Source organism: Naegleria lovaniensis (genome assembly GCF_003324165.1).
Source record: "Naegleria lovaniensis strain ATCC 30569 chromosome Unknown tig010, whole genome shotgun sequence".
NCBI lineage: Eukaryota > Heterolobosea > Eutetramitea > Acrasida > Naegleriidae > Naegleria > Naegleria lovaniensis.
In genome coordinates this window covers 678,918-697,304 of record NW_025407832.1, presented here as the reverse complement: position 1 = coordinate 697,304, position 18,387 = coordinate 678,918, and the positions used below count along the sequence as shown (strand labels likewise).

General features: G+C 35.9%; 9 protein-coding genes across 9 annotated transcripts; 4 read left to right on the top strand and 5 right to left on the bottom strand.

Annotated features, from left to right (window-relative positions):
* Positions 1 to 143: 143 nt before the first annotated feature.
* On the bottom strand, positions 144 to 815 carry C9374_000716 (uncharacterized protein; the record flags this gene model as incomplete). Its single annotated transcript, XM_044697100.1, has 1 exon — positions 144 to 815. One exon carries the CDS (start codon positions 813 to 815, stop codon positions 144 to 146), a length of 672 nt encoding a protein of 223 aa, XP_044552544.1.
* Positions 816 to 1,263: 448 nt separating this feature from the next.
* Positions 1,264 to 2,538, top strand: C9374_000715 (uncharacterized protein; the record flags this gene model as incomplete). Its single annotated transcript, XM_044697089.1, has 1 exon — positions 1,264 to 2,538. The coding sequence occupies one exon, from the start codon at positions 1,264 to 1,266 to the stop codon at positions 2,536 to 2,538; it is 1,275 nt and encodes a 424-aa protein (XP_044552543.1).
* A 653-nt stretch (positions 2,539 to 3,191) lies between these two features.
* On the bottom strand, positions 3,192 to 4,286 carry C9374_000714 (uncharacterized protein; the record flags this gene model as incomplete). Its single annotated transcript, XM_044697078.1, has 1 exon — positions 3,192 to 4,286. One exon carries the CDS (start codon positions 4,284 to 4,286, stop codon positions 3,192 to 3,194), a length of 1,095 nt encoding a protein of 364 aa, XP_044552542.1.
* A 204-nt stretch (positions 4,287 to 4,490) lies between these two features.
* C9374_000713 (uncharacterized protein) lies at positions 4,491 to 10,196 on the top strand (the record flags this gene model as incomplete). The annotated part of the gene is made up of 1 exon (XM_044697067.1): positions 4,491 to 10,196. The coding sequence occupies one exon, from the start codon at positions 4,491 to 4,493 to the stop codon at positions 10,194 to 10,196; it is 5,706 nt and encodes a 1,901-aa protein (XP_044552541.1).
* A 61-nt stretch (positions 10,197 to 10,257) lies between these two features.
* On the bottom strand, positions 10,258 to 11,939 carry C9374_000712 (uncharacterized protein; the record flags this gene model as incomplete). The annotated part of the gene is made up of 2 exons (XM_044697056.1): positions 10,258 to 11,563; positions 11,734 to 11,939. The coding sequence occupies 2 exons, from the start codon at positions 11,937 to 11,939 to the stop codon at positions 10,258 to 10,260; spliced, it is 1,512 nt and encodes a 503-aa protein (XP_044552540.1).
* Positions 11,940 to 12,093: 154 nt separating this feature from the next.
* Positions 12,094 to 12,690, bottom strand: C9374_000711 (uncharacterized protein; the record flags this gene model as incomplete). The annotated part of the gene is made up of 1 exon (XM_044697045.1): positions 12,094 to 12,690. The coding sequence occupies one exon, from the start codon at positions 12,688 to 12,690 to the stop codon at positions 12,094 to 12,096; it is 597 nt and encodes a 198-aa protein (XP_044552539.1).
* A 652-nt stretch (positions 12,691 to 13,342) lies between these two features.
* Positions 13,343 to 13,729, top strand: C9374_000710 (uncharacterized protein; the record flags this gene model as incomplete). The annotated part of the gene is made up of 1 exon (XM_044697034.1): positions 13,343 to 13,729. The coding sequence occupies one exon, from the start codon at positions 13,343 to 13,345 to the stop codon at positions 13,727 to 13,729; it is 387 nt and encodes a 128-aa protein (XP_044552538.1).
* Positions 13,730 to 13,892: 163 nt separating this feature from the next.
* C9374_000709 (uncharacterized protein) lies at positions 13,893 to 15,572 on the bottom strand (the record flags this gene model as incomplete). Its single annotated transcript, XM_044697022.1, has 3 exons — positions 13,893 to 14,242; positions 14,356 to 14,425; positions 14,514 to 15,572. The coding sequence occupies 3 exons, from the start codon at positions 15,570 to 15,572 to the stop codon at positions 13,893 to 13,895; spliced, it is 1,479 nt and encodes a 492-aa protein (XP_044552537.1).
* A 181-nt stretch (positions 15,573 to 15,753) lies between these two features.
* C9374_000708 (uncharacterized protein) lies at positions 15,754 to 18,252 on the top strand (the record flags this gene model as incomplete). Its single annotated transcript, XM_044697011.1, has 1 exon — positions 15,754 to 18,252. One exon carries the CDS (start codon positions 15,754 to 15,756, stop codon positions 18,250 to 18,252), a length of 2,499 nt encoding a protein of 832 aa, XP_044552536.1.
* Between the last annotated feature and the right edge of the window lie 135 nt (positions 18,253 to 18,387).

Sequence of the window (18,387 nt, the reverse complement as noted above, 5' to 3'; positions counted from 1 at the left end):
CATTGAATGTGAACAGCCACGAAAATCTATCACAAACGACACAAGAAGTAATTTATTATCTTAATTCTATCTGCATTGTGCATGAGTGGACAGCGATGAAAGGACTTTCACAAGCAGAAACAAGTATCCTTCTTTTCACCTTGTTACAACACAGTATTGAAAATGGACAATTCATGTTGCAACTTGTCTACAAATTCATAACCCTTATTCACACCACTCTCATTCGTCTTTTCAATATTCTCAAAGTTCGTAGATGTTGGCACTTGATTTTCCATTGCAGTTTTTGCCTCTGTCACATTTTGAGAAGGAGTGGTTTCCACTTCCTGACTCTTCAACTCAGTCTTTCCCGCGGCTACACCAACTCCTCCCAAATTCTTATCTACCAAATGTTTCAGCTGCTTGATATCCATTCCATTCAATTCCTCAACCAATTCCTTAATTCTGTTAAAACTATAATGCCCAGACACCACACGATAGGTCTTTCTTTCCTCACTCGTCAAGACACATTGCAAGACATCTTCAATGACTTGCAACAAGTATTCACATTTCAAGACGATTTTTTCTTCTCGCTTTCGATGATGAACATTTTCTTCGACAGCAACATTGAAATGTTGAACCATTGATTCTAATTCACTCCACAACTCGACCACTTTGAGTAAGATTCGATCGGCCAATGAATGAATGTGATGTAAATTTCCACTTGCGATTCCTCCCTCTTTGGTTGGAATGTATTTTTCAGTGTGTGAATGTTCATAACGGAGATGATTGTTGGCTCCGATTTTTGGTTGATTGAGATGACGATAGAGATCGACCATGGTAGTAATCAAAGAGGATCTAACAATTGCAAAGTGATTTGAAGAAAATTTGAAGAGTGAAAATTCACAAAGGAAGATTTGTTTTTTTGTGATGGAAAAAGAAATTATTTAAAGAGAGGTTGAGTGTGTGTGTTTATGGAGGTCTTGTGTTGTTGGGAGGACAGCATTTGGCCCTGTTGAAAATTTTTGTTTTTTTCCCAATTATGGATTGTTACTTTTGGAAATAACCTTTTTATGTTTTTAAAAGTTTGTAATTGAGATGAGGGAAAGACTGTTTTAGAAAGAGCTGCAGTTAGACCACCATCGATGTTTTCTTTGTCCTTCAAGTCTTTACGAAATTAAGAGTCACACACAAGGGGCGAGACGCAATCAAAACACCAACAACTTTGTAAAGTCGACAACGACAACAGTTCATTGTTCCGTTGAACATGTGTCAGTAATCAAAAAAATGTCTCAACAACCATCCACCGATCCTGTACTCACTGCTTTCAAGAAGTTCTTTTCAATTCTTTCCGATCGATCAACTTCGATCCTTCTCAGCTCTTTTGGAATTGCTTCTACTGCCTTCCTCTTTTGGAAATATTTCACAAATTCCAAACCGTCCACTTCCGTCGACAAAACTCACGAAACATCCTCCCAACCTCGAAATCATCATTCCTTTTCCTCCAATGAAGAATTAATTCAACATTTAAAAAATTCGACACATCTTTCTCCGATTTTGGAAAAAATTTTCACACAAACTGATCGAGGAAAATATGCCGTCGATGTTGAATTAGAAAATTCCAAAGATTTAGAAGTGGTTCGACCCTATGCTGATGCTGCTATGCCTCTTCGATGCAATGCCACAATTTCTGCTCCTCATATTCATGTCACTTGTCTAAATGCATTCATTGATGTTTTTGAGCAAGCAAGTCAAAACAAACATGATCCCTCTGCATTGTCAACAACATCGAATTTTTCATGCTTAGATGTAGGAAGTGGAAGTGGTTTTGTGAGTGCTGCGTTGTGTCACTTGTCAGAATATTTTGACTTGAATGCCAAAATTTTAGCCATCGATCATATTCAAGAATTGGTCGATTTGGGTTTCAACAATGTCCAACACGATGAGAATTCTAACAAATTTTTGCAAACCTCTACTCGTTCTTCTTCAACAAGGGACATTCAATTAATTTTCAAAAAAGGAAATGGCTACGATTCACAACTCATTCGAACACTTTTTAACGATTCCTTTCGCCATTCAGAATTTGAAACTCCAAATCATTCCGAACCATTGTTTGATATTATTCATGTGGGAGCTGCGTGCCCTTCGATTCCAAAACATCTTTATGAACTGCTCAAACCAAATGGAAGAATAATTTGTCCAGTCGGTCCTTCAATTGGAACTCAGGAATTACTTTGTATTTGTAAGTCAGAAAAGAAAAATTCAACAATTACCAAATTAGGACAAGAACATGGAGAGGACTTTGCACCAACAACGAATATTGAACATGGAGAAACAACGACTCAAATGCTTGTACAATGTATTGCCAAAGTTCATTTCGTTCCATTATTTTCCAATGAACAAGATCAAGAACGTCATTTCAATCGATCCAATCCAAAAGTAGTGGTCAACCCAAATACTGGAGAGAAATTTATTGTTCTTCCTTATTTGCATTTGTGTGGAGATGATTCGAAGGAATCTATTAAGAGTTTACAAGATATTAAATGGCAAGGAGATGAATAACTATTTCACATGGTTATTCATATTGGTCAAATAATACTTGTATTATAATAGTAATAATTTAAAAAAATTAATAAGGAAATTAATAATGAACAAAAATAAGTCTCCTTAAACCATTCATAATATGTTATATGGATCTGTAGAGGTGAATGTAGTCATGCTAATTAAGCCAAATGCCAAGTTTCCCCCGCAGCTTTACAGCCTTGAGTTCCACTTGACGATTGTGACCTAGGCGATCTTGTAAAAACTTTCTTCATTTCCATTCAACGACACTTTAAAATAGGAAAAACACAAACGAGTGTCCTGCTTGAACCGACGTGTTGTGGTTTTCATTTTAAAAAATATTTTTTAAAATTGTGTGGTTGAACTCTTAACCCCACAGTTCGTGTTCTTGTTGTTATATGTTCAGTGACCGAAACTTAAATTTTGAATTCGTCATCAACTTGTGTGAATTATGGACACTTTAAATCATCATTAAACTATAAATTGGATACAGTGGTGAAATCGTCAGGTGGCGAACAAAATTCATTTTATTCGGAATTGTGGTTTTTCGAATTAAATAATTATTAATAATCGATGATGATGAGGTCAAAAGGAATTAAATAATTCAATGATGATTGCGAATAATGGATTGAACCACTCAAACTGCTCTGAATTTACCACTTGGTCCATTTTGAGGATTTCACATGTTCTTGTCTCAATTCAACAAGATCCTCTCTCAATTCTTGGATGACTTGTGGATTGGAATTGACAACCATATAGACATATTGTCTCATGACACCTGTTTCTGGATCAATGGAGGTAATCTTGTCTTGTTTCATTCGTTCAGAAATGTTGTGTTGAATTCCAAAATCTCCTGCCACTGCTCGTTTTTTTGCTTGATTTGGATTGAAATGTAGAAATTTCAATGCATAACGTTGTGTCATGTCCATTCGATTCAATAAAAAGCTCTTCCAGAAGAAGCCAGCAAGTGGCATGTGTACTTTAAATTCCATAGCATTGTCAAGAATTAAATTACGAAAATCTGTAATCTTGTCAATGAGTTGTCCCCTGTCGTCGTACAAAAATAACACCTTATTCTTGGAATCATACTCTAATTTTGTTAATACGAGTGGAATGTGATTGATATTATGTACATGTGAAGAGTAACTCAAATAGCTACTTCCCATCAACCACAACAAGGTCAAAAACCAATTCACATCAATATCATATTCATAGATGGTATAGAATAATCCAGAAGTAATTAGTGAATTATAAATATGAGTCTTATTTCTTTGGTAAGGTTGAATGAGAAAGCGATGAATGAAATGGGGATATTTGGAATTGTACAAGATCAGTGAAGAGCCATCATCGGAGGAGGAGGAATTTTCTTCTTCTTGTTGGTTCGAAGATGATTCATCCCGATGAGTTTGTTTGAGTTGTTGTTGTTCTTCTTGCTGAAGAGATTTAGATTCCAAACGAGTAAACCTCGTCGTTATGGAATAATTTCTTCTGAGCTGTTGTTCATGGGTGTGTTTGGTCATCATCATCATGGACGAAGAATTAGGATATTTGAAAATTGATGAAGAGCATTGATCTCTCAATGTATTATACGAATCCATTTTACATTCAGGAATGACACGAGTAGTAGTAGAAATATTACTACAATAGAATCTCCTCATCACTGCCTCTTTCCTATATTGCTGTTGACCTCTCCATAGAGAAATCATGATCTTCTTCACAGGATCGATTCCGAGTGATGATCTTTTCATTTTTTTAAAATGCTTTTTTTGATTGGTTGTGATGAGATAATCATCTTTTGACATATTGATTGAATTCTAAACGAGTGAGGGGGTTATCATGCAATAATTAAACAACCATGTCAATGAGTGCAAATTCTTTTTCATAAAGAAGGGATGGGCAAACAGTATCGAAATTCGTTCTTGTTTTCACTTGAATTTTTTATCATAAAAAAAATGAAATCGTTGAATAAGCCTCCAATCACATCATCATTGTCGGAATTGAATAATCATGGAGGAACGAACAATGGCAAACATCAAAGTTCTTCATCAATATCATCACTTGCAAAATTGATCGGAAATCAAAAAGAAAGAAGGAAAAGACTCAAAATGAGTGTTTCCGATCCATTTGATGGATTTATGAATTCTAATTCCACCCATCATCATCAGCAAGATGACAATCATAATGGTAGTATGATTATGGATGGTACTGGTCCAACTGGACCAACTCCTAACGCTACACATAAATTACTACATAATATTTTACGAGAAGAAGACGAAGAGCCATTATTACTCTTGAACCAATCATCACACGATAACCAAAAACATGATTTGATGGAAAAGCTCATGGACCACTTCTCAACAATATCCATCTCTTTGTTTCATATGGTTATTAAGGAGCATTCAACACATCATAATTCTCAACTTTCACCGATGGAAATTCGATCAAAAGTTGTTCACGTTTTGGAAAGAGATGTCACGAACGTATTCATGTTTCAATATGAGTATTCACTCAAAAAGCATATTACAAGCGTCTTGTCATGGTTTCTAGCTTTTCATATTTATTTCATTCAAGAAATTGCTCTCTGTTTTGTAAAGTTTGAGAATTTTGATAACATTTTCGTGGGTGATTTGTCACTCTTAACAACCCTTCCGAGAAAGATCAAAATTTCATCATCAACAACTCACACAACGACAGAACAGACCTCTACTTTTGATTTTTATATGAAATTTCTACTGAATTTCGTATCTTCAGAACTTGTTCATAACATTTCCATGCCTCCTTCTTCACTCTGTACAAATTTTGATCGAATCACTTTTTTAAATTTATTAGCACGTCCAACGACGCTGTTTGAAAGCTCACTACTTCAGAAACTTGAAAAGTTATTTCATCTCTCCTTTCCAAATCAACCCAAAATTATTTTAAATTATTCAACATTGCTACATCTACACCAATCACAAATATACTCCATACCAGACTATATTCTTTCATTACCGACTGAAAATGTCATTCAATTATTGGCAGAACGATCAATATTTGAATATCAGTTTTTGTCATCCAACAATAAGGACGGACAAGTCGATCCAAAATTAACAAGCCAATTAGAATCGGTACAATATGAATGCTTGTGGCATTCAACATTTTTTGACAAGAAAAAAGATACATCTAAAATATTGAAATTTCTTTCAACATTTCGATTATGGAAAAACAAGGAAATTTCAAATGACAATGCACTTAAAGCATTAATTGTGTGGAATGAATTTGCAAAAAATTCTATGGACCAGCAGGAGAAGAGAATGGTATACATCAAATCCTATATAAGGATGATCAATGTGAGTCGAAAAATTATTGAACCATCTCTGGCACAATCATTCATCCTTAACGAACTTGGTAATTTACTACGAAAAGATACAACAAGTACCATTAATCCTTCCAACTCCACCACTATAACTGCGACACAAGACTTTATTCAACTCAGAGAACCTCTCTCTAAAAGTGACGATCCAACTTTTGAACAAGCTCAAAATGAAGTGTTTGAATGGTTCGTAGATCGACTCCAGGAAACCACGGCTAGCTCAGAGACTATTATTTCTTGTATTCGAGAAGCTCTCATTTCCCCACATGTACATTTACCAACAATTATTCCACTAATGGCCAAATTGATTCGAACGCATGAAAATCACATTCTCACTCTGATCGATGAAAGTCTCTGTAGGGCCATTGAATCCGAGGACATCTCACTTGCTCTTACGTGCTTAATTGTTGCACGTAATATTTATTCCATTCCAAAATATATCAAGACAAGCTCCTCCTATGCTAACAAACCAACCCTAGTGAACAATCAACACTTATCAACCATTGACCAATGGATGAAGGACCATTTATTCATGTATTTATCAACTGGATCGAACACAATCATGGCTGGAGGAATTTCTCTTGAAAGAAATGCAAAAAGCGCCTCGTTTGTGTGTAAATTAATTGATACCATCATACCTTTGGAGAGCGTAACATTTTTGCAAATGTATCAACGAGTGTTAAATGGAATTACAAATTCACGTCATGAACTAGTGTCTCAATTGACCAACAAGTTGAAAAAACAGCTTACTGAGATGTCAGACGACAACACCAACATGACGGACATGTCGAACCCTAATAATGAGAATGGTGCCTATTTTGAAGTGAAAAACATTCTTGAAGAGTATGAGAAACTTGGAGATGAAATATTTAACAAGAGTGCCCAAAAAAAAGGAAATTCATCAGCTCCACCTCTCGTTTACTATCCACTCATGAAAAAGAATCGATGGTGTAATGTCATTGTACCAGAGCTGTTAGCATTTACTTTTCGAAAAGAAGGACGAGATGATGTTGAATTCGAAAAGGCTAAAAGAAAATATGACAAGCTGAAATTTGCATTACTTTCATCATTGCGAAATCGAAAAATGATTCCTGAAGACACGACGATCGCTGCTAAAGAAGACGTCAACGCTGAAATTTCAGGAAAGGAATCTCTTAATTGTAGCATCCAAGAAAAGATGACACATCTTGAAGGATGTCTCTCACGTGTCACTGTAGAAATTGAGCACCAAATGAGAAAACATTCGGGCCTAATGAAAATGGAAACCATTTGTGGAATTTTCTATGAAGCTCATATTCTCATTTTAGAAGTGCTCAAAGATTGTGAAAAAGAAGACACGAATCGACAATTGGCAATTGCTAAAAACATCATTCAAATGGCATTGCAAACCTTTTACGATTGTTGCACATTAACAAGTGGATCTAATTCTGATACTCAAAGTGTGGCTACACTTTCAGAAGATACCAAACAAACTCATCTGGATTGGATTGTTCTTTTCAAGGTTGGAATTCTCATTCCGCTCGCTCATTTCTCATCAATATTCAAACAAAGTATTGTTGAGTGTTTGAAAATTTACCTCTCCTCAACAATATCCACATCTGATTCACAAAAATCCAACACAGATATGTGCTACATGCTTTCGACGCTCGTGGCCTCTCTGTGCATCATTTCCACAAATGAAGTCACCATTATTCGAGAATTTATTGAAACACTATGCAACAATGAAAAGCATCGACCATATGCCTTTTCACTCCAAGAAGCTCTACAGAAGAGATACCAATTACTTCGCATGTGTTTTGAAATTGATTTAATTCCTTCAAACTTTTCTGATGCCATTCAAATTGGTCAACTTGTTTTGGCTATTTTGGAAGCAATCTCTATTTTTGAAAAGTACAATTCAGGATTTGGAGTAGCACATAATGTGTTTGAAGTTTTAGACGTTCATATTTTAGAAGAAACATTCAAGGTGTTAGTAACAAATCATTTAGAAACCATCTTGTCGAAAGAGAATCGTTTTTATTGCTTATTTCCGTCAAGTATTGTACAATTATTTGTTTGGATTGTCTCTAGATATTATCAATTATTTTTCATTGTTGAGAGTAGTGAACGACCACTGAGAGTTTCATTTTCTGCAGAACTCGTTTCACAGCTTTTGACATCAAATCCAAAACGTTCAACTAGTTGTAACCGAACATCAAGCCACGAACAACAAACAAAACAAGAAGACATTCTATTGGATCAAATGAACGCAATGATTCAAGCACTTTCCAGCAATACTATGGTTTCAATGTTTTTTGAGAAAACACCAGAATTGACATTTGAACAATGGCTTCGACTTGAATTATTAATGACCTGTGAAGACAAACTCTCTCTTGACCTCTACTATAAGCAACATTTATTGAGCTATTTATCGCAAACATGCTCTCAAAGTCCACACCGTTCGAAACCATTCGTTCTCTCTCAATTTATTTCCATCATTACACAAGAGATAGTTTTAACGCCGTCGCCTTCATCTACAAGAGCTATGATTAACACATGCATGATGAATGCTGTCTCAAGTTTAATACCAAAATTTTTCCTTGTTTCGAATAGCCATCGTGATCACGATGAGAACCACAATGAAGACTCTTTATCCTCCTTATGGCTACTTGAAATTCTTTTGAATTTACTTCAACACGCTCAATCAAAGCATAAGAGAAGTGTTGTGAGAGATTTCACAACACTACTTCAACATGTAGATCCAATTATATTTATCATTGGAAGTTATTCCATTCCTAATTCAGTCATAACCAGAACTGCACGTGATCGTAATAATACAAGTAAGATCAACAACACCAACGCATTAACAGAATGGCTTGAAGAAGCATTAACGACATTGACGATGAAAATTCTAAATCCAATGAATTCCATTCATCCATGGCCAACAGAATTCACATCCAAAATTTTAGAGGGATTGCTATTCCTAGCTTTATTATGTTTTACTGCATGTGAAGATTCTCAACAAGAAGAAGAATTTTCTTCGAGCACAACAACCTTATCGAAACTATTTGAAAACTTTTGGAGTACGAATTTTATACTTCGATTGAATTTGTCGAGAAATTTGAGCTTTTATTCGACATTGATTGAAAGTTTCATTCTATCTCATTTCAGTCACAATTCGAAAATGCAAGAATTTTATGCACAATGTTTTGGAGAAGAACTCTTAACTGGTGGCATTCAATTCGCTCAAACATTCCTCAGTGAAGCTCCAGGTTCTGAAGAAATTCTACTCAACTGTTTGTTACAAACGCAGAACCATCCTGATGGCCAAAAGTTCTTGGCTTGTCAACTCACTGAAATTATTTTACATGCTTATCGAGGTAGTACCCATGATGGAGAGCCGTATCATGAGTTGATACATTCGTTATTTAATCAGAAAGAAGAAAAACATTTATCCTGTTCTCATACAGTGGAAATGCTAAAATATATGAAAACGGTCATGATGATGAAATGTTCTACTACTTTACAAATCGAAAGTCATCCATTGGAACAAACAAACACGTCACAACAACAACAACAAGTGGTTAATTTGACGTGCCAACAGTTGACAGCTCTTGCTTCAGCTCATGAAGAATATTCGAAAGCATTTATGATCCAATTCTTTCAGTGTTTATTTGTGACTTATTCAAGTTTGGTTATGAATAATAGTTTGTGGAACGAGAAAAGTGTCACACCAATATTTTATCCTACTCAACACGCTTTTCAATTATCGAACGGAGAGAATTCCATTTATTTGAAATTGATGGAACAAGTAATGAACAAGATGATAGCTTTGAATGGGAATTTTTATTTGGATTTGTTTGAGAAAATTTATAATCTCTTTGAGAATGCTCAGTCGACAGATTTCACATCATCAATAATGTTGCAATTATTTGATTCTATTCATTCTTCAAAAAAAAGTCTCGATGAAATCCATCCACAAAACGTTCGAATGAATGTGTACGGAATTTTGGTAGTTGCCATTTTCAAGTTGACCTTGTCCAATTCAACTCTAGTACAAGCCATTCAGACACAGTTGAATCATCCTGAAGAAGAGAATGCCATGTCGACATGGATTAATGCAGAGTGGTATCAAGCTAAATTTTGCAAACTTGTTTCAATACTGAGGAAAATTGCGTACGTGGATGGAACAGAATACTTATCGTCACACAACTCTACAGAAGCCATTTCTATTTTACGTTCCTTGTTGGATCGCGGACTCATTTCAGAGCAAGAAGCAGAACCAGAAATTGATTTAATGGGTATTGAATTTTCTCAACTCGAATAAAGGTTTTGGTGCAATGCTGGTTACCAATTGCAATTTGAGGCTTGAAATATTTACAATCACTTTACTCATCCGATCGTACCAAATACACCATATACATGAACATGAACAACGCAGAGGGTAAACTACTCTTAATCATTTCATACAAGACTTTTCTATTTTTCAAATTCGAATAAAGAACCATGAGAAATTCTCGAGGAGCCACCTGACCTCTGAACACACCCAACTGATGTGAAATTTGAATTTGTCGAACATCACTCACTCGAAATCCAAATGCTGTCAAGATCCAATTAATGAGCGAGATATACTTGGTTGCCTGAACAGTTTTTAGTTCGGTCACTAAATCTCCTTGTTTAGGTTCATATTTCATGACTGAAAACTGTCCACTGAAAAAATTACTTGGTTGTAACCAAATGGCTGGAGCATTTTGAATACTTTTAGAGCTCTTCCTCTTTTGTGATTCCATGAAAAAGAAGTATCGAGAATATACCTCACACATCATGGCTCTCTTCCAAATGGCAATGCAAAATAAACAAATTAAACCAATCCAAAAGACTCTTGCTGGTTTCCACTTGTTCCATCGACTTACAGTGAGCCATGAATAGAAAAATACAATTAGTGTGAAATCCCAACTTGTGACAATTCCAAATGAATAAAGCTCATTGGAGAGTGGATAGAATAAGGCTGTTCCAAAGTTTGTTAAAAAATCTAACAGTAAATGAGAAGACAAACACATAATTGCAAGACTTGTACAATGAGTGAAACTATTGAATCCATGAAGACCCAACACCTTTTGAGTGGCATATCCAATAAAGGGTGACATGACTAAATTTACAATAATGGAATGAGAAGTTAATCGTCTCCATGTGAGACTATTCTTATTTCTTCGTTCTAATAATTTCAAATTTCTGGCACTTCGAACGGATGATCCCATTGTAATATCTTCAGAATCAGAGTCGTATTGAGATAAATTTCCTCCACTATTGGCAGCTGCCAAAGAGGAGCTACTTAATGAAGAACTTAGTCCTGATGTAGAGCCAGAGGAGGAAGGCACTGTCTCATTGTCTTGCTTCTTATTTGTTAGAGAAATAAAGAGCTCCCATAATCGGTGAAATCGATCAATCATTTTTGAAAATCCTTTAAAAAACGAAAATCCAAATGAAATGATGAACGTAATGATATCTATATCGGGTAAATTTGCCAAGATCATTCCAATGACATAATATTTCTGCTCAAATGTTAGATTAGAAAAGAATCTTCGAATTCTTCGTATGAATTTAAACATGTTGGTACTCAGAATTTTAAAGAATTGTCGGAATGATGTTTTCCGAAGTAGATGAATTTTATCCTTTCCGAGTAATTTTGATGCTCTTCATTTGGGGTTGATATTTTCAATCATCATCATCATCGGTTGTAATAATAATAATGATTCAATTAAAATAATTCAATCATGGAAATATTCATTGTTAAACATTATTCATCATGGATCAATATTCAAGAGAAGTTTTGAAACCAAGTTCATCCTCATGACAACACCTACCCAGACATGTATGATGATGATCCATCGAGTAGTGTCTTTCCGATCATAAAATACTGTTCCGAGATGTGTTTAAAATGTTCACTATGTTTGACCAGATCACTCTCTGGAATCATTAAATTTCTCTTGCCATGATCCGATACAAAGTTTCGATGATACATGTATCGAGAAATTAAGTAGCCAAAGATGGCATGAACATCGCTGAGCATTTTTTAACAATTTATTGAGAGTGTTACAAAATGAATGAATTATTGATCAAAAAGATTTCTTTATATATTAGAATACACACAGAATGTGATGGTTATCAAAGTAGTAATTTATGTATATATACAGAGGTTATTATTTTGTAAATTCAGTAAAAATCTACAACTTTTGAGATTTAAGCTTGGCCAATCGTTCTGAAAGTTCATCGACTTGCACACTCGTAATATCATCCTTGTTTGTTTTGACATTACCCAACTTTTCGGAAACGTTCAAACCATGTTCATCAGCAACTTCTGCCATTAATTGATTCACTTCATCTTCAGGTGTTGAAAGTGCTGTCGTTTGTTGCATGGAAGTTTGCATATATTCGGAAGTGACATCGAGATCTTCAAATTGTTGTTCAAATTTATCCAAAATTGCTCCAATTTTGCTTGCATCCATGGCACCCAATACTTTATCCATTCCTTTCACAATTCCTCCCATTGTACTTGTAACTCGATTCATCTTGATCGCAGTGTCAAGTCTTGAAGCAACAGCATCAATTCTTGAAGAAAGTCTCAAAAAGTTAATGGCTTCATTCTTTTTACGGATAGCAGTTTGTGCGTGAATACGAGCTCCTTCTAAATTGCCCTTTTCCATGGCCATTTTCACCTTGTCTTTTTCCTTCTTTTCTTCCTTTTCCGATTTCTTACTTGCTCGTTGGAATTGTTTTGATGTAAATTTGAGATTGAAAACTAAATCATCCATGGAAGGCATTTTGTTGTGGGTGTTATGTTGTTTTTATAATTAGAAGAATAAGAGAGTTTGGTATGGAATAATTAACGAACGGTGGATCGTGATTGAGTCAATTGTAGTTCACAATGGATCGTGTTTTGGTGTTACGTTGGCAATGATGATGATCCGATACAAGAAGTTAATAATATTTTTTTAATTGTTTTGCTTCCAATAATAAATCCCTTCTGCTGCTGCTCCTTCTAATTGCAACATCTGTTCTTCTTTCACAAGAACATAATCGACCCCCAAAAAGGAATTGGTGTAAGCGCTTCGGATGAGCCCTGCATGGTGTTTTCTGAATCCACGACCGACGAGCAGTCATTTCCACACCCTACCACACACTCATCCGGAAAGGTTGAAGCAAGCATGATGACCCACTCCAACACTCTCTTCAACGCTCAGACCCAGTCGCCACAGGAGAACCCCACAGCAACCAAGCACTGGTTCGTTTGGCCCAGTTATGACTCAATAACTCTATCGTAACGACATCTCTCCGGAAAGAAGAGGGGACAGAGTGATCTTAAGACCTGAGCTTGGCTTGAGGGGAATGTACGGGCGCATTGAGAAGGTGAGTTTGGCTCGAGGGTGGTCGAGTGTTGTGGTTTGAACAAAAAAAACGTTTTCAACTCAGCAAATGAAAAAACCATCACCAGCACAAACAACTGGTTCGGAAACATCATCGGATCGATCGACCGTATCATCATCATCGTCATCATCGACAACTCCTCCAAGTCAAGAGGAAACAACACAACAACCACCACTTGCTAATAATGAAGAATTGAGTACAGAATTTCTCAAGCAATACAATCGCTTGCAACACGAAGGAAAAGAAATCAATCCAGAGGAGCTTAAAATTCAAAATGTGTTGAAGGAAACCTTGTCAAATCCGAAAACTCTACATGCTGCTCGGACTCAATTTGCACGAGCGACAGGTATTGGCTATTCGTTGCTGGGAGGTGGAGTGGTGTTGGGTCTTGCCATGGCATGGCTTTTCAAGAAATCCAATCAAAAGCAAGAGTGAATGTTTCCATCATCCTACTTTTGATGTAGAAAAATTACAATGATCGTTTTTCGTTAGTATGGTGATCATTATTCAATGGGTTACTTTTGGTCCTCGAGGATACATCTCAACGTGCACTAAAACTGTGACGAATAGACACTCAACGCGATATATACACAACATCTTAATGTCGCTTTTCCTTACAAAACGTATGATTTTTGAGGCAATAATGCAAAAATAGACAATAAAGAATTGCAATGTTCGATGTAAAAGTTTGCCTCTCCAGTGAAATGCATGGTGACATGAGAGTATGGTTGGCGTATTGAGCCAACTTTTTCAAGGCATTGGTATTAGTACTGGTTGAAGGTTGTTTCAAATGGACCATCAAATATTCACACGTGATATTAGTTCCATAAGTGTCAAAGTACTCTTGATACATTTCCAAATCTTTTTCAGGGTTGGAGCAGCACAAAATGATAAAATCTGAATTCTTAGTTTGTGCTAAACCACCACTTAAAAAACGCTTGCCTCCGCCTTTCACATCATGTTGAGAAATCATGAATAACAATCCATTTCAGAATATTCATTCACAGTATCAATAACAATGTTATAACAAGGATTTGCCATTAAGTGTTTCAAATACTCACCACATAAATTCAGTTTGCATAAATACTTCATGTTTCCAAGCTTGAAGCTTCTCTCCATGAAATCGAAACCCTACACACCATCCACAAATGATAATTCATTCAAATGATCCATTGGATGTCAACATGACAACAACAATTGAACACTATCTCCAACTTACCACTTCATTATAACCTTCAGCAATAAAGTTTGCAAATTCCCCATTAATAAATAAGGAAATTTTCAATGTGGTAAAGTTTTTATCTTGATGGCTGCTGTCGAGTGAGGATTGCATGAGAGAGGAATGCGCACTCAAAGCTAGATCATTTTCCATACTGCATCCGAACATGTTCATAATAGATTGAATAATTTTACCAAATCCACTTGAATTGGTTTGGCTTTGTGCCATGTCATCATGAACGTCAGTAATGTGAGAGATTGGGTTGATGTGATTCCACGAAAATCTTGAAAAGTAATGATTCCATCGAGTCTTTAGCAAGTCGTTCACGGCTGGCTCTTGAATTTCAAAGTTTGACACCCGAACCTTCTTGTACGAATGTAACAAGCTTGTCTTTTCATTTCCATTGGTTTCATCAATTGCCAAGGTGAAGCTTGTTGAGGTGGTGACAGGTTTCACAGTCACACCCCCAAATGCGTCCGAGTTCGATCGATCGTCTCCAACTGATTTAATGAGACTGCTTCTCACTTTAGACGAGAGAACATCCAAATTTTGAATGTCCAAAGTTCGTTGTTTCAAACTTTGGGTCGTCATGGCTAACGAAATTTCCTCATTCTCACTCTCGCCACTCAAAACTTCAAATGCTGCATGCTCCGAAGAGTATCGTAGCAATTGTGCCAAATCACTCAACATGTAATTTCGTATCAATAATTTGAAACGTTCAATAAATTGGCGTTTCCGTAAAAATGGTTGTTGATTCCACTCCGTAGATGATTGATTCTTTTTCTTGTTTTCATTGGTAATTATCATGGATGATGAGTCAGCAGCAGGCTCTGTTTGGAGTATCCCACTCAAAATCAATGGATCCATAAATTGTGCTTTCCACTTCCGACACACACAACCAATTCCAAAATAAATATCTTCATGAGGTAAATATGAAAAGATGAGAGCCCACACTTGCGCTGTAAAGGTCAATTTAATTTCTTGTAATAATTTCGTTGAGAAGGGTTTGAACGGAAGCATGGATGAGCGAGTGGAAGACTCGTTATGAAAGCCAGGCATTTTTTTTCGAGTTGTTGAACTCCGAGAAAGATCTTTTTGTGATTTTTTAATACTTGGAATGAGATCCATGAAAGAAAACATTACTTCTTCTTTTCCGTAATGAACGGTTGTAACAATTCAAAAAGACACTCAGTAAGCTTTTTCATCTTCACTTGAAAATCAAATTTTCATCCATTAAAAAATGAAAACTGCCAATCTTCATCAGGGTGGATCCAAATTATTATTTTCAAAAAAGTTTTTGCTGCGGTGGGACACGCATCAATCCCTCACCCCGGGTGCAATAGCGTCCACATGGATAAAATCAGGCACTATTCACGAGAGCCGTTCCAAACAATTATGTAGCACGATTCGTGCTCATCATCATGACCAAAGTATTTATTTTCATCATCTCATCACTCAGCCACTTCGGAACACGTATCAACCACACCAACAATATGACATTGTGGTTGTTGATCCAATTCATAACAACAATATTCAAGACAATGAGGAAATTCTCATCATGAAGAATGAATTGCTTTGCAATCATTCCGATGAAGAAAAGCCTCTTGAAATTCCAAGCCATGCATTTTCAACCATCATCAAGGATGAGCATTCACTCGAATCCATCAATCATGCTGTATTGAACCAATCAGCAATTTTGGGTACAGCCTACGACCACACGAGAGTTTTACATCAGCTCTACGTTCAACATTTTCCTAGAAATGATGACTTGGAGCTGAACACATCTACTCCATCGATAGGAGCGCCAAGTACAACTGTGAAATATGAAATACCTCAGCATATACTTTTTTATTATGGCAAGTCAGCTCATAAATTGAGCGATTGGACACGAGTCGTGCGAGGTGCCCACAGAAATATGAATGAGTTGAACTTTTTAAAAGATTTATTGTTAAATATTATATTTGTTTTTCCAGAGAAAAGAGAACAAGCCCTTGAAAAATTAAGATCACATCATTCTTCTCGAGTTCCAACAAACAAACTGTCGCAAAGTTGTCCTATTACTATTGAAGATTTGACAGCGTTTTATGATACTTTTAAAATTTTTAACTCCACAGAGAGTGAACGCGAAGTAATCCGAAATTTCAGAATTGATTGCAAAACTTTGTTCATGTTTGTTTTCATGCAACCACAATTCAAGCATTTAGGAGCAATTAGAGAAATCTATGAATCTGTGAAAGAAGAAGAAGGTATTGACCCTCCTCAAAAGATTGTAAATCAAATGATGTCTTCCATCACGAATCTCTCGGCTTCCAACAGCCCAGAAAAAAATTTCCATATTGAGGAGATTAAGAAAATATATTCACAAATACCGACACCAAACACAAAAATTCAGCACAGCTTACTTCATGGCTATGCAAAATTTGGTATGCTTAAGGAAATGGAAGAGTTATTTGAGAAAATTGAAGTTAAGAATGCATACACATTTTCCATTCTGTTGTATGGATATTGTATTGCTCGAAAATTTACAAAAGCACTAAGTGTTTTCAGTCGTATTTCAAAACCTGTTCCAGAACACCTACGATTAGTTATTGCTCTCTTCCTGCAAGTTGGGTTAGACGTTCAAGCCGAAGACTTGCTTCAATCGCTTCCAAATTCAGCTCATAAGATACGACTCACTAATGAGCTTATGGACGTCTATAATAATGCAAACGATTTGAATTCTGTGCACAGAATTTTCACATCCATGGAGCAAAGGGATTGTTATAGTGTTGGAATTGCCATTAATGCTAAACTGAAACAACGTTTACTCAATGACGCCTTGGAAATTTTCGACAAATATTGTAAGAACGGGCCTGTAGAATGCAACAGCGTGATTTATAACTCGATACTTTATGGAATTACCAAATATGCAGATATTCACAAATCTCTTTCGTTCTTTCACAAAATTCCTTCCCAACTCAAAAACGACAAAACTTATTCCATCATCATGTCGGCTCTAGTTTCTGCAAAAGCATATGTACACGCCCAACGACTGTACTACCAGTTTCCTCAATTCCAATCAATGCATTCTCATGCCATCATGATTAAATGTTACACGGTATTAGGAAAATTTGAGCAAGCAGAGCAGATTTTCCAAAGTGTGAAAAAGCCTGACGTGACACTTTGCAACAACATGATGGACGCCTATGTGAAAATGGGGAAATTATTACAGGCTCACAAAGTTTTTAACAAAATATACAAAAAAGACATTGCTAGCTACAATATTCTTCTGAGGGGATATGTGGAATATGGTAAAATAGAGAGAGCAGAATATATCTTTGATAGAATCCCAGAACCAGACTCTCATACATTTGTCACTCTTCTCCATGGATACACAGAAAATGGACATTTCACCAAAGTGGAAACTTTTTATGCAGCAATACCCAGACAATACAAGAACGAGCACGTTTACACATGTATGATGAAATTCTATACAAAACGTGGAATGATTAGACGAGTGGAATATTTCTACCGCAAAATTTCTAATCCTAATTTTGTAGCTGATTCATCCATGATGTGTGCCTATTTACAATGCAACGCTTTCAACTCAATGAGGCATTTCTTTGAGAATGTCATTTCAAAACGCTATGTGAAAAAAGATTCAAAACAAAGGTTTTTCTTGAATCTCATGGAAAAGATGAAACTTGAAGAGCAATATTTCATGGCCACGAACCATCAAAACAAGCTTCAAAACAAATAGAAATGGATACGAATATTTATTGAAATAACTGAATAGAGAAAATTGGGGAAAAACAAAGGAAATATAAATACTACTACTATGGAATAAGATCAATACAGAAGGACAAAAGTGCAACCTTTCTTAATATTTACATCA